Source organism: Ictalurus punctatus, chromosome 24, assembly GCF_001660625.3.
Source record: "Ictalurus punctatus breed USDA103 chromosome 24, Coco_2.0, whole genome shotgun sequence".
In the NCBI taxonomy this organism is placed as follows: domain Eukaryota; kingdom Metazoa; phylum Chordata; class Actinopteri; order Siluriformes; family Ictaluridae; genus Ictalurus; species Ictalurus punctatus.
Genome location: NC_030439.2, coordinates 11,034,303 through 11,048,786, shown reverse-complemented (window position 1 = coordinate 11,048,786; position 14,484 = coordinate 11,034,303). Strand labels below are relative to the sequence as shown.

Genomic DNA, 14,484 nt, shown 5'->3' with positions numbered 1-14,484 from the left:
GGCTGGAGCTATGAGTTTTCAGAAGTGGCTAATCAGCCTATGGTTAGACCTGGGATGCCACAGAGATATGTATCTTTGTCTCAGCAAAAAAAGGGGACAAACGCTAACTTTTCCAGCAGTAGGAGTCCACTCGGGAGAAGTGCCCCATTGGAGAGAGACAGTCAGCACAGACACTTCCCTTACTTGCTGGGAGGTTCTGTGAGGTCACGGGGGCACAACCAACTGGAACTGAGGGCTGTCCATCTAGTCTTCAGACTGTACTTACTCGTTCACTGAGACCAATGATGGTACTAGAGACCAGAGATGTTATGATGGTAAGATTTGATACCAATAGGGTGGCACAAGGTCAGCCTAGCACATAATCCCCTCAAGTGGCTCCATCCATTCTTAAGCTCTGTGTGAGCCAGGGTTGTACTACCAGGGCTGTACAAAGGTACACTGGGACCAGATCTGGGAAGGCTTCAGCAAAGTGCAGGTGGTTATCAACACATTGCAGATTGTGGTTCTCCCAGGCAGAGCCAGACATTCCACTGGGACATGGTGAACTGCCCTATGCTTTTCTGCCTCTATTGATAATCCTTTCCACATTAAAAAAAAAAAAATAAATTACCAACTAGGCCACAGAGTCCTACACATGGTGACAAGATGGCTAGCAAGACCTTGGTTTCCACTACTGCCTTCACTAATGGTTGGAATACTCTTAGGTTTTCACCCATTGTTGTTAATAATCACTTCTACAAAAAGAATGGTAGAACTGCATGCTCTGGCCAGGAATTTCTGTCATTGGTCAACCAATTTTGCAAATCAATTGATTGCCTTGCAGTGTTCCATGAAGTCAAGCCATCAGAACCTTCCTTGATGTGCCCCGCACACGACCCTATGTTAAGGTGTGTCACAGCCCATGGCCATTAGGAGGGGTGAAATGGATTGCTAGTAAATGTAGCACTATGAACCCCAGATAATTACCAGGTTCAATTTATTGGCATATAAATAGAACCTGCAAGTTATGTTTAGTTCTATTTATTGCAAATACTGCATCATACATCGCTTATTGATGTTTATGGAAGATCTCTTGGTGTATGTGCGCACACACAAGGTATCCAAGTGATTCTCACCACCTCTGGAGGTTATCGTGTGTTTATAGAACCTCATTTACATACATAACTAGCATTTATAATGTACAGAGGACTACCTTATTTAGATTTTTTTTTTATTATTATTGCTGCTAAAGTAGAAGGTGGACTGGAAGAATATATAATGTTTTAAAATTTAGTACAAACTATATCCTGCTAGATCAGGGCTGCTGCATGCAAGATTATGGATGAGATTTTAAATGGGGATTCAGTTTGTTCATAGCACCTGGAGTACAGTGAATTACATCACTTAAAATTACATTTAAAACTTTCTTTTGATTTTTTTTCTACTCTGACAGAAAAAAAGTGGGCATTCTGTAATGTAGCAAAATAAGTTTACACTCCTTTGTTTGTTCCTTCTTCTTTCACTGACCAGTTTAATGAATATAATGCTGTATTTCACTATTTTGTTTGACTTTCTTTAAATTGTTTTCATTATTTAAAGTGTAATACAGGCATAAATGTGGAGATTGTTTTTAATTTTATACTTTTTTCTTCATGCCTTTTTATAGGCCAGATCAAACAGCAATAGAATACTACTTCAACCTGTTGATATAGCCTAGAATATGAATCACTTACTGCAGTTTGTTTTAAGAAGAGTTGCAGCTAACCACTGAAGGCCTGTGACAGCTGTTTTAGATTCGGTACGTCATTATTCCCTTGCCATAGACGTGTACAGCTAAATGTGCAGTAGCTGTAAATTAAGACAGAAGGCTCACTGTGACGTGGTTAACCTAATACAGAATGTAACACTGTTAATGGCTGTAAACATTTTTTAAAATTATGATAAAGCTATTTTAGCAAGGTCAAGCATTCTTGTCCAGTTGATTCTGTGTCTGTTTTTTATCTCCCCCCCATCCATAGAATAATGCTAACCTTATAGACCTCTCAATAACATTAAGTTAAAATATTATAATATATAATATATTATAAATATAATATTATAAATATAATACCAACATACTAATATAAAAAAAATGAACTGGCTTCTAGTAAACATAGATAAAAAAAAAAAAACCAACTTTAATTTATCAGTGATGGATACAAAGTAAAAATAGAACAGAACATGAAGGTGGAGAACTCGACTCTCCTCCCCAGTTTAAACACAAGATGGTGGCTGAATCAACAAATGGCAGAAATATGGTTTCCTGCAGTGAAGGGGGATGAGGACAAACACTGGAGGAGAAAAACAGAAACTGTAATAAACAATAAAACACATTTTGCCATGATCCACTTTAGATCAGTTCAAATCCACTATGGAAAATCAATCATTTCCTCCACTAAACTTTTTCTGCCTCAATACTTAAAAACAATAAACTGCCTATATGACAAGATCTGGCTTAGTCTGTGACCCCTTTGAGTTTCACTCTTGTGTCTCCATGCTTTCATCCTCTCCTTCTCCTCCTTCTTCCAAAGCCTCATCATCATCTTCTTTACGCTCTGGAGGTTTCTCATAGGCTTTCTCAGATGGCGTGACAATCACACCGTCCCATGTGGACATCTCCGAAGCCAGGTCTACACACACACACACACACACACACACACACACACACACACAAACACACACAAACACAAACACACACAAACACACACACACACACACACACACACACACACACACACACACAAACACACACACAAACACACAAACACACAAACACACACACCCATGAGAGACACTCATAAACCACACTGGAAGCAATCATGAAGGTGTAGAAAAAGAAAAAGGAGGACATTGGGGCACTGAAGTGGAGAACTTACAACTGGCATCTCCTTCAAGTCCTAATATCTTCCTGTAGCCACCATGGGAAAGAACCCTCACCAGTGTCTGAGCAGTAAAACACACCATATCCTGCAGACACACATAAAATGTCAGTCATTATGCCGTTAATTATGGCAACTGCTAATAGACTATGATACATAAATAATTTGGTATTTTAAATTATTTAATTTCAAAATACCCTTTAAATTAATACCAGGTATACCTCATTATACAAAAAGAGCATTTCCACCTTTTACCACTCATGTCCAGGGGGTTATAAGCCTACTAGAACAAGTGGTTCTTTTACCCCCTGCCCAAGGAGGTGAACCATTTCCATTTTTTTGGAGACATTTCCAAAAAAAAAAAAAACTCTGATAAGCACAATAAAATAAATAAGCTATGAAATAAATAAGCAGGAAATATTTCCATCACTAAATCGGCACTTGTGAATATGATATTTAGCTAGCAATGAAATATGATCAATCTAAGAATATTTTTCCATGTTTATTATTAAAAACTATTCAATAAAACAAAAAATAAAAAACTACTATTCATCCTATTCAATTTCACATAAAATAACTTGCAGGCAGGACTGCACGTGATTTCACGTGTGTGTGTGTTGTGGCATCCAGCATATGATAAATCCTCATCATCGGACAAGAATCCCGTATTTACTTCCCACCCATTATGTATCAAACCCTTATCTGCATGATTTCCCCCAAAATTGGTCCTTACCTGCTGCTCCAGGGTCATTACAGTGTGTATGCGGAAGTTTCCACTCTCACATGGGTCAGTGATGCCTACAGACCCCGGCAGAAAAAGCCCTGCCGCTAGCATCTGGAGACAGCGTCTACAACACATATGCACAGATACAGGCACATCAACAAAAACAAAAAATGTCAGACTAAACCAATTGTTAGCAAAATAACTAAAAGAACAGATCCACTAAAAAAGTAGCACCGTTAGCTTACCTGTACGCAAGGTTGAGCGAAAGTGGCTGTCTGGAGGGGTTATTCATAACAGCCGAGTGCCCCTAATGGCACAACACAGTTTAAATCAGCAAAGTCAGCTCAAATCAGACCTTTTATAGTACTAGTCAGACTGGACAAGATTTCCAGATGAATTGTCTCACAAATAATTCCAGGTGTACTATGTACACCTCGTATCTTTAATGCAAACTGCCATGTATATTGCACTCAACCATGAGTAGCTGACATACCCATAACATGTACAAAAAACCCACAGGTGCACACAACCTTGTAAACATCATCTGCATTTTCAATCTGACCAATAGTTCAATTTCAGCCAGAAATGATTGATAAAATCCCAGAGATACACCAGCAATAATTATATAATTAAATATATTTCTATTTCCTGCAGAAAACATTTATCTGAATTTTTCTGATTAGCTCCTTGACTGAGCTTAAAACAATTCTATTGGCACAAGACTATTAATAAAAGGAAGATTAGTGAGGCCCAGATCTAATCCACCAAAACCTGGAGGAAGTGTATATCAGAGAGAATCAGGAGAGAATCCAACTGGATTCTGGCTTTTAAATCATGACTCACCAGGAGGTCCAAAATCCAGGGAGTAAGAGGCTCAAAGCCAGGAAAGCGCACCCGCAGATCCTTCAACAAGCGGATCAGAACCTTCACCCTAAGCAACACACAACACACTTTGATTTACTCAAACATTCTACTGACATTTTGAATCTGCTTCACCAAAGCCCCTTAAAAACTATCAAAGTCTATGGAGGTTCCACATTTATAAGGGAATGCTTTAAAACTCCCACAGACAACAGACTTTGATCATTTCTTTAAACGGATTTAACTCAACAAAGCCAGAAGAAGCAATCTTACGTTGAGTGTGAGGCGTTCTCCTCAAACCAGCGAGCATGGCGAATGGCAGCAAGGGCACTCTGCAGCACTTTGATGTCCACTTCAGAGAAAGGACAGACAATGCTCAGGTCAAACAGCCATCACCACAAAAAAACAACAAAAAAACAAAACAAAAAAAAAGCATGAACATGTATTAGGCAGAGGCTTACAGTGAAGTTCAGGGTCGAGCTTGCGCAGGTTGGGAGGGACTGTAGTGATGAGGATCTTCACTGTAGCATCAGCTGAGCTGATCTCAAAGCCAGTCTCATTGGTCAGCATAGACAGCACTAAAGCATATAAATGATAAGTGAAACATTGCAATCCTATAAAACAATGACAGCAAAACCACTACCTGTGTAGTAAAGCCTGTACTCACCCTCAGCTGGGTCTTGGGTACGCAGAGTGTCCACTACTTTGTTTCCTAATGCAGCGACTGCCTCCACTGCAACAGACAAGAGTTTTTACTTCAGATGTACTTTTACAAGGTACAGGCTAAAACTAAATCTTTGAGAACCAAAAGTCAAAATCGACTTTTTGGCCTTGTTACTTCATATCCCTGGTCATAATGTATGTTATTCAATAGTATTAATCACTTTAAAAAGGCAGTATACAGATATTTTGTATTTTCTGCAACCCAACATCAAAATACAATGATATTCCATGTTTGTTTGTTTTTTTTTGTTTTTTTTTCCAAATCATCTTATTTTTGACTACCTCACAATGCATGGCATGTTCTGTTTCACTTCCCTCCCATCCACCTCCGAACAAAAACGCCTAGTTTTTACTATGCTCCATTTGGAAAGTGCATTTATTTACAATGCAATAAAACCCACTTGAAAAACCCAAACCCAACCATACGTTACAACCAGAATTGTATTTCATTATGTCTTTAAAAAAATACTTACAAGTGGGAAGAATCTTAAGGATAACAACAAGGTCAGCTACATTGTGTCCTGTCGTCATGGTGCCCTTTTTGTACGAGCCCACTTGCCGCACCTCCTCAATTTGCTGTAAATGTACAACAACAAGTACAAATATCATTATCCATCTGCTGAAATAGATATGGAAATTAGATGTTTACTTTGGTGTAAAAACTCACAACTTCAAAGTTCCCAGGTGCTACAATTAAATTGTCAATAATGTTGTTGATCTTAGTCACCAAGGACAATATGGAAGACTGCACAAAAAAGATAAATCAGAATGTCAGCATCTATACAGCAACAATACAATGCCTAGGAATGAAACTAACTGGAACAGCAGGCTCCTTTTCATTCTAACAATCAAAAATAGCAATGGTCTTCAAAAATGCTCATACCTAACAGTTATAATATAGTCACTGATTACAATTTATTGCAGAGTACAGACAACAAGAACACTATGACGGTAATAACTCTACTATTCACGCTCCAGGTCCTGACCTACATTTACATAAGCAATAGATGCAGAGGTGTTCGAGTGTAAGGGTACCTGCTCACTAGAGGTAGGACTCAGGTCTTGGTTTCGCTTCAGCAGAGCTTCACTAAATGAAGTCTCGTCAGGAGCCGGCTTCACCCGTGGGAAGGCCATCTCACACTGGAGTGTGGAGAAATCAAATCTTATACGTGAGCTACATAAATGTTTCAGAGATTTTTGGTGGTATATTTCTGGAATCCAAATTGTTGTCAAACACCATTTCTTAAACTAATGGCAAGTAAGGTTATATAACAGCGGCACATTAAGATTCATGTTGCATGTAAACAATAGTTAACGAATGAGCAAAGTGCACAGTAAAACTACTGTAGCTTCTCTCCAGTGGTTAAAGAGAAACATTAGAATAAATGGATTTTAAAGAAAAACTTAAAAAATATATTGAGCTGCACATTTCAAATAAGGGTTAAAGCCAAGATTTAAAATGTGTGTACAGACTTCTCCTGTATCTGAAGGCTATTTATTTTTAAGATAAAATTATGCACAAACGACAATTCTATGTTTAATTCTTAAAAGGCTGCAAGCGGTAAAAGCTCAAATGAAAAAGGTGATTCACTTACAACGTAAAAGTCAAATGGTATGTGTGGGACAAAAGGGCGGTACCTGAAAATGGGGGGGGGGAAAGGCATAAGCAAAGACAAAGCAGCCAAAAAATCATAAACTTGTACACATACAGTGTGTATAAAGTAGTATACTGATGCAAGCATACAAAATGTATAAAGCAGTATACATGCAGAGTAAATAAAGTAGCATACTGTGTAAATAAGTAGTATACTGACGTAAGCATAGAGTAAATTAAGCAGAATACTGATGTAATACAGAGTAAATAAAGCATTACACTGATGTAAACATACAGAGTAAATAAAGCAGTATACTGATGTAACCATACAGAATGTATAAAGCATTACACTGATGTAAACATACAGAGTAAATACAGCAGTATACTGATGTAATCATACAGAATGTATAAAGCATTACACTGATGTAATAATAAAGGTCGGTAAGTGAAGTAGGATTATAAAGTGAAACAGCTCACCCTTGTACCAGACCCCCACGGGAGCCAAAACGGCCCCCGCGGCCCCTTCCCCGATCTCCTCTGTGAGAAACAGAAACACACATGTTATTGAGCCATTCTCAATTAGGCCGTACGGCTGTTTGTTACGGACATGGCAACCCCCTAACTATGGATAGCAAGTTGGCTTTCAGTGTTGCAGGTTTTCTTAATAACATTAGCCAGCGTGTGGAGCAAAGAGAATTCAATCCAGGTGCTAGATTAATGTAATAAAATTAAAAGCATTTAATTATCACGTCGTTTGCAGCAATAAACAGGACTGTATTCTGGACACAGTGCTAACTTTAGCCAACAAGCTCAGTGTGTTTCCAGACTAGCTAGTTACCGTGTTTCATTCATTCACAACATCAGCACAGTGATGATTACACTCAAACACTTTATTTGTTTTCGATGCTGTTAAACACGACACAACGAACGCAATGAAATAATATCAGTTCTCACACTCCCGTGAACAACAGTTAGCTACTGAGAACCACTGCGAAAGTAATATGTGAGAAGAATTAGCCGTGGGGCGCTAACTAGCATAAGATAAGAGCCGGAGTCCACAGAGCCTTAATTGTGACAAGTTAACGCGATAAGAAACCATAAACTAGCCCAAACACAGAACTTGCCTCATTGCGTAAGACGTTTTGGCGGATTAATGAAGATGATCAACGCGTAAAGAGTCACCGGTAAACGGTGTGTAGCTGTTAGCTTATACGGAGATGGGTTGCGACTCTATGAGCAGCAGGAACAAGGGGAATCAGTCAGAAACTGTACCGGAAAGTCCTACAAAAAAAAAAAAAACCCGGAAGCTATAGTTTCAAAATAAAAGGAGGAGCTACACAGCTTTCAATTAACAAACGCACATAATGTTATTTTTTAACTTATGCAATAACTATACTATTATTATTATTATTATTATTATTATTATTATTATTATTATTATTATTATTATTGTGTATAAAATATTTTTACTACTATTATTATTATTATTCTTTTCTATTCCTATTCTCTCTCTCTCTCTCTCTCTCTCTCTCTCTCTCTCTCTCTCTCTCTCTCTCTCTCTATATATATATATATATATATATATATATATATATATATATATATATATATATATATATATTAATTAGACATTTTTTCTATTCCTATTTAATGTGTATTCTTTCTTATCTGTTTTTTTGTGCAGTCTGATCTCATCTTACAACAGTGGAAACAGCAATGTTTCCACTGGGGTGACATTCTTCCCACCTACCCGAATTTTGCATTATGCCATGCCACAGACCATTTCATTCATTAGTACGACTAGGTGGTAATGGCGGACAAAGCAACCTTGAACATTGGGGGGGCACTACTTTTCCAGTGCCTGTTTGACATGCAAGCTAATATCCACACACTGGGTAATTTTTGGTGGGAAAATGTGCCCCAGCTCAGGGAATCCAACAACAGCTCTATAGTAACTGCTCCAAGTGAGACAATTTGCATTGGAAGATAAACTCCTTGTATTACTTCCTAATTCCCTAACCTCTAACTCTGATTCATATGTATAGTGGCAATGGCACTGCAAGGTCACACAGCAAGTTGGGTATGTATTATGAATGGACAGGGACCACAGGGCAGATTTACTACACCAAATCCCACTTAGAGACTGCCTCTCTCCTGCAATTTCCCTAAGCTTTCTGTTTGAGTGTACTCAATGCCCTTTGAAAAATATGTAGTAACAAGTCATTGCTGTCAGGGAAAAAAAAAAAACATTGTGCTCTTTTGAAAATTAAATGCTAACATTTGGTTAAAAAAAGCTGTCAAGTGTACAGATATTTCTGCTAAAATCACAATTACAAACATTAATGGAATGTGTTGTTAGGTCAAAACCTTAAACTTCAGTTCTTTTTTTGGGCTATCATTTTCCTTTAGTTTCTCTACTAGCCAGTAATTGTATGTTTGTATGTTTCTAGTTGATCACGTTCATAAGCAGTTTAACAGCAAACCACCCCCTGTGCACATTGCTGCATTTACAAGTGAGACAGAGATGGGCTGCAGCTACTGTGAGTGTGTTTGTGTTTCTGTTTTAGAAGAGGATGGGAGAATGTTCTGTTGAATTGTTGTGGCAAGGATAACTGCTGTCTCCATCTGGCCATTGTGTGTAATTAATGAGATGGAACATAGTGAGATACTAAGTAAAACATTTATCACAGTGGGCGAAACCCTCAGTGAGAGTACAACTAAGTTAAGGCAGAAATAAGAAGCTAGAGCAAATTGCTAGTGTTGGGTCAGAGTACACGCTTGTCGAATTCGATTCGAGACCAAGTTATTAACCAATCGAGTCCAAAACGGGCCGAGTTGGACTTAAGTCGGAGTCCTTAATGGCTGAGTCCAAGTTAAATCTGGCTTGAGTAAAGAAAGAGAGTAAAAGAAAGAGAGTAAGTAAATTGAAAAAAAAGATTTTTAATTGCAATTGTAAACTCAACACTTAGCTGTTAAATTAATATTTAATTAAACATAAATGTAACAAAAAATACCAATAAAAAATTTTCCCATTGCCATTTAATATTTTTATTTCATGTCATCAGCACCTCAACTAGTTTCCTATCAAAAAATGGTTTCAATGAAAAAAAGGAATATAGAGGTATATGTATAACTTTTATTATGTTACAAGTGTATGGAAATACAAATGAACCTGTTTTTTTGTTTGTTTTTTTTTTTTTTTTTTGTATCACACTGAATTGTTTCCTCCAGTATGAGTTGACATTTAAATTATTTGATTCCTCTCCCTCACTGTTATATAGTCTGAGAGAGAGAGAGTACAGAGTAGAGTTACATTTAGCAGCATGTCATAACAAGCTTCATGCTTTATTATTGCTTTTAATCTGTCTATGAATGACAACAAACTCATTTCTGAACACAGCTCTGTTCTTGTAACTTTTTTTCATTTTAATACCTAAAATAAAAAAAAAATAAAAAAAATCCCTATCAGCAGGGTTTATGATATTTATTACATTAAGAAGTACATTTCACATTTTTTGTGAAATCCAAGACTGGAATCATCAAATTCTAGTGTTTAGGGGTGGGCGAAATGACTACAATTTTATATCACGTTAACGATATGTTTCCTCATGTAGGTCTATCAGTATTCAAGTAAGAAATACTACAGAAATTGAATAAAGCAATTAAATGTAAAATAAAATAGACTTGACATATAGTATGACATATAGGTCTGACATACAGACAGCAGTAGGTTTATTAGATTGCTGTCAGTTTAAGATCTAATGCACAGATCTAATATACTGTATTGACACACATCTGATTTTTTCAACTCAATTTGATACTCGCACGATGAAGCGAGTGAAATGCACTGAAACACACTTGAAACGTGCGCACAAAAAGCTCCCTGATCAGGCAGGGAGACATTCATTAATTTTTTGTTATCTTAATTTTATATTGTTATTATTTTTTTATCATGTTACACATGACGCAGACTCAATTGTACTCTGAAAAAATTCAGAGTCCAAAATGTCAGTTTGTGTCAAGTTTGAGGACATATTTACCCGAGTGCATGACAAGTCCAAGTTCACTCATAATTGGACTCGAGTCGGAACTCAAGTACCCCAACTCTACAAATCGCATCAGGTAACTACACACAATGCAACACATAATAGAAGAAATGTACAAGAATTATATAAAATTCATAGAAGAGACATCCCTTAGTCACTTGACAGCCAGCAAGACAAAGTTATTTTAGAGCCAGTTTGTGTGTGTCAGAGCTTCTAAAGTGCTTGCCAGAGGGGAGAGGAAAGAACTGGATGAGACCATAATGCTTGGTCTATTGTTGGAGTTCTGGGTGGTCAGTGGAAATGATTTTTGAAGCAATTCTAACTACTAAGTGCCTTATGATGCAGCTAATTTCTGCTTCCTGGTAGCCGATGTCTAACTGGACTTGTATACCACACACACACACACACACACACCTGGCTGAAGTCCAGTATATCACTGATTGAAACAGACCAGTGGTGAGAAGATGAAAAGGAAGTAAAATTACCTTTGATGTTATTGATCTTTAAATAACACCTTTTTCCTCCACTAACTGTTGCCTCTATTGTGTCTCTTCAGGTTACCCATTGCTCAGTTTGCAGAGAGTGAGTGCTTCCAGATGACCGAGCTTTATGGATACACCCTGTCCCCCAGCCCACAATGCTGCTCCTAACCACAGTTTCAGCTTTTGCTTTAGAGGAAAGTGTGGAATAATCTATTGAGTGCAATCTTCTGCATATGGGATCTCAAAATGATGTATACATGATTAGGGACAGCCATAATGCACTGATGTGCTAGTTCTGCAAACAAAGTATAAGAGGACTTACAGAGCCCTGTACTATTCTCATGAATAGTGAATACTATTCTCATTTTTAATACATCTGTTTCCAGCCATCCATTTTCCATACCGCTTTCCTACACAGGGTTGCAGGCGCGCCTGGAACCTATCCCAGGGGACTTGGGGCACAAGACGGGAGACACCCTGGACAGGTTGCCAACCTATCACAGGGCACAATTGCAGACACTACAGACAATTTGGAAATTCCAACCAGCCTACAATGCATGTCTTTGGACTGGAGAAGGAAACCAGTGTATCTGGAGGAAACCCCCGAAGCATGCTCACAGGGTGGAGGTGGAAATTGAACCCCCAACCCCGGAGGAGAGAGTTAGAGTGTTAGAGCTAGAGTGCTAACCACTAAGCCACCGTAATATTACTGTTACCACAGATTACAAAAATACACTAGTTTCTATCACTTAATCCAAATTGTTTTACCTTTAAAGTCACACATTTTGTTCTCTACATACATTAACTAATAGAAAGTAACTTTGTTGGTAGTAGTTATCAATGCAGCAGCCGTACATTTCTGCATGTGACTGAGAGGAAATGGATTTCTGGCTTGTACAGAGCCAGACTAGCTTATCAGACTCCACGCTGTCTCCTGCCAACTCTGTGTTGACTCGCAGTGACCCTTCCTTCTAAAGGGACAGGTGGAGCCAAACCATGCCAGCTAAATGACTCATACATCATAACGGAGCCACGATTATTTATTTTTGCAGTGTATGACTTTTTAAGGGTTTTTTTTCTCCTCATTTTGCCTCATGTGTGAACCAGCAAATTGTCCCCATATGGTCAAAACTGTCAGGTATCCCTATCCTTGTGGAGACATTTGGTCCCCACCAAGATAAATGCCTATGCACACGTAATTTTATTCTATTTTATATGCATATATATTTTAATTTAATAATTTTTAAGGAATTATGATGAAAATGCTGAAACATTAAAGCAACCCTCCAACAGATGTTTATTTTGGTTTCACTCCATGTATCTCTGTATTTAGAAAAAAGCTGATAAATGTGATAATGAAAGTATAGTTAAGTATATACTAGCTATATTACTCTGTGAATAGATGAAAAAGTAGGCATGAGCTCCATTGGTGAATCAACTGCAAATTCATTACCAGAGCTGAAAGATTACAAGATCTACTAAAACTACATACAATCCCAATTCTGAAAAAGTTGGGACAGTATCTAAAATGCAAAATAACAAACAAAAAGAGTCATTTTAAAATTCAATTCACCCTGTACTATATTTAAAACACATTTTTAACACATTATTTGATGTTTTACTTTGTGAATTTCATTTATTTTTGAAAATACATAGTCATTTCAAATCTGATGACTGCAACACACTCCAAAAAAGTTGGGACAGTCGGCTGTTTATTACTGTGTAACATCAGCTTTTCTTTTGATAACTCTTATTAAGAGTTTGGGCACTGAGTGAAAACACCGGGTGGTTAAGTTTAGCAAGTGGAATTTTCCCCCATTCATCCATTATGCATTTCTTCAGCTGTGCAACTGTATGGGGCCTTCATTACCTTATTTTGGGCTCATAATGCGCCACACATTCTCAATGGGAGTCAGGTCAGGACTGCAGACAGGCCATGCTCGCACCCGCACTCTCTGCTTACACAACCATGCGCTTGTAATCTGGGCAGAATGTGGTTTGGTGTTGTCCTGCTCTGGATGGCTGCATACGTTGATCCAAAATGTATACATATCTTTCTGCATTAATGCTGCCCTCACAGATGTGCAAGTTACCCATGCCATGGGCACTGACACACCCCTATACCATGACAGACACTGGCTTTTGGACCTGACGCTGATAACAGCTTGGATGGTCCTTTTCCTCTTTGTCCCGGAAAACACGACGGCTGTTTTGTCCAAAAACTATTTGAAATGTTGACTCGTCGGACCACAAAACACGATTCCACCCTGTTACTCTCCATCTCAGATGAGACTGAGCCCAGAGAAGTCGGCGGCTCTTCTGGACAGTGTTGATGTATGGCTTCAGTTTTACATAGTAAAGACTTAACTTGCATCTGTGGATGCAGCGGCAAATGGTGTTTTCTGACAAAGGTTTACCAAAGTATTCCTGAGCCCATGTCAGGATATCCATTACAGACTCATGATGGTTTTTAAGACAGTGACGTCTGAGGGATTGGAGATCACGCGCATTCAGAAGTGGTTTTCGGTGTTGCCCTTTACTCAGAGATTTGACCAGATTCCTTGAATATTTTAATTATACTGTGCACTGTAGAAGGAGAAATGCCCAAAATCCTACCGATTTGTCTTTGGGGAATGTTGTTCTCAAACTGCTGGATTAGGTAAAACATCAAATACCCTGTCTCTCTATATTTTTTGTTTAAATACAAGTCGAAGTACATTTACAAATCACTTCTCTTTGTTTTTATTAGCATTTTCCATACTGTCACAACTTTTTTTTGGAATTGAGGTCGTAGTAAACTTAGGCCACTCTTTAAAAGCTGTAATCAATGTGACTGTCTTCTAAACGCTAGTAAAGCCATGGGATACAAGTTAAGTCATAGAATTAAAATCACCAATGACATTTTATTTATCATTTAAACCAACACAGGACCTCCTGTGTCAGAAAATGGCTGACATTTTCATAGAATACAGAACTGTTTAAAAAATATTTTATAATTAGGCTGCATTTTAATGAAGTGAACACTTATGAAAACAGGACAGATGTGTGCACATTTTTTATGGTCCATCTTATACCTGCCATATATTTAAATGCTGTTTAAAATATCTTTTGCATGACTAAATGGCCCATCGTAAAAGCTTTTGGGTGTGAATTCGCC

The 14,484-nt window shown here is 37.9% G+C and overlaps 1 protein-coding gene across 1 annotated transcript; it reads right to left on the bottom strand.

The window, feature by feature from the left end:
- Positions 1 to 2,136: 2,136 nt before the first annotated feature.
- Positions 2,137 to 8,082, bottom strand: ilf2 (interleukin enhancer binding factor 2). Its single transcript, XM_017455297.3, has 14 exons — positions 7,924 to 8,082; positions 7,277 to 7,336; positions 6,801 to 6,843; positions 6,241 to 6,345; positions 5,873 to 5,950; positions 5,679 to 5,781; positions 5,150 to 5,215; positions 4,944 to 5,060; positions 4,756 to 4,834; positions 4,465 to 4,552; positions 3,867 to 3,928; positions 3,631 to 3,745; positions 2,895 to 2,985; positions 2,137 to 2,648 (listed from the first exon to the last, which is right to left on the bottom strand). Exons 1-14 carry the CDS (start codon positions 7,926 to 7,928, stop codon positions 2,497 to 2,499), a joined length of 1,164 nt encoding a protein of 387 aa, XP_017310786.1. The 5' UTR covers positions 7,929 to 8,082; the 3' UTR covers positions 2,137 to 2,496.
- Between the last annotated feature and the right edge of the window lie 6,402 nt (positions 8,083 to 14,484).

What these genes read in the sequence shown, in the direction of transcription:
- ilf2 (XM_017455297.3), bottom strand. An exon ending in CACCTGGGAACTTTGAAGTT is followed by an intron (nt 5,782 to 5,872) that starts GTGAGTTTTTAC and finishes GTACATTTACAG; the next exon opens with CAAATTGAGGAGGTGCGGCA. An exon ending in GAGAACGCCTCACACTCAAC is followed by an intron (nt 4,553 to 4,755) that starts GTAAGATTGCTT and finishes TGTGTTGCTTAG; the next exon opens with GGTGAAGGTTCTGATCCGCT.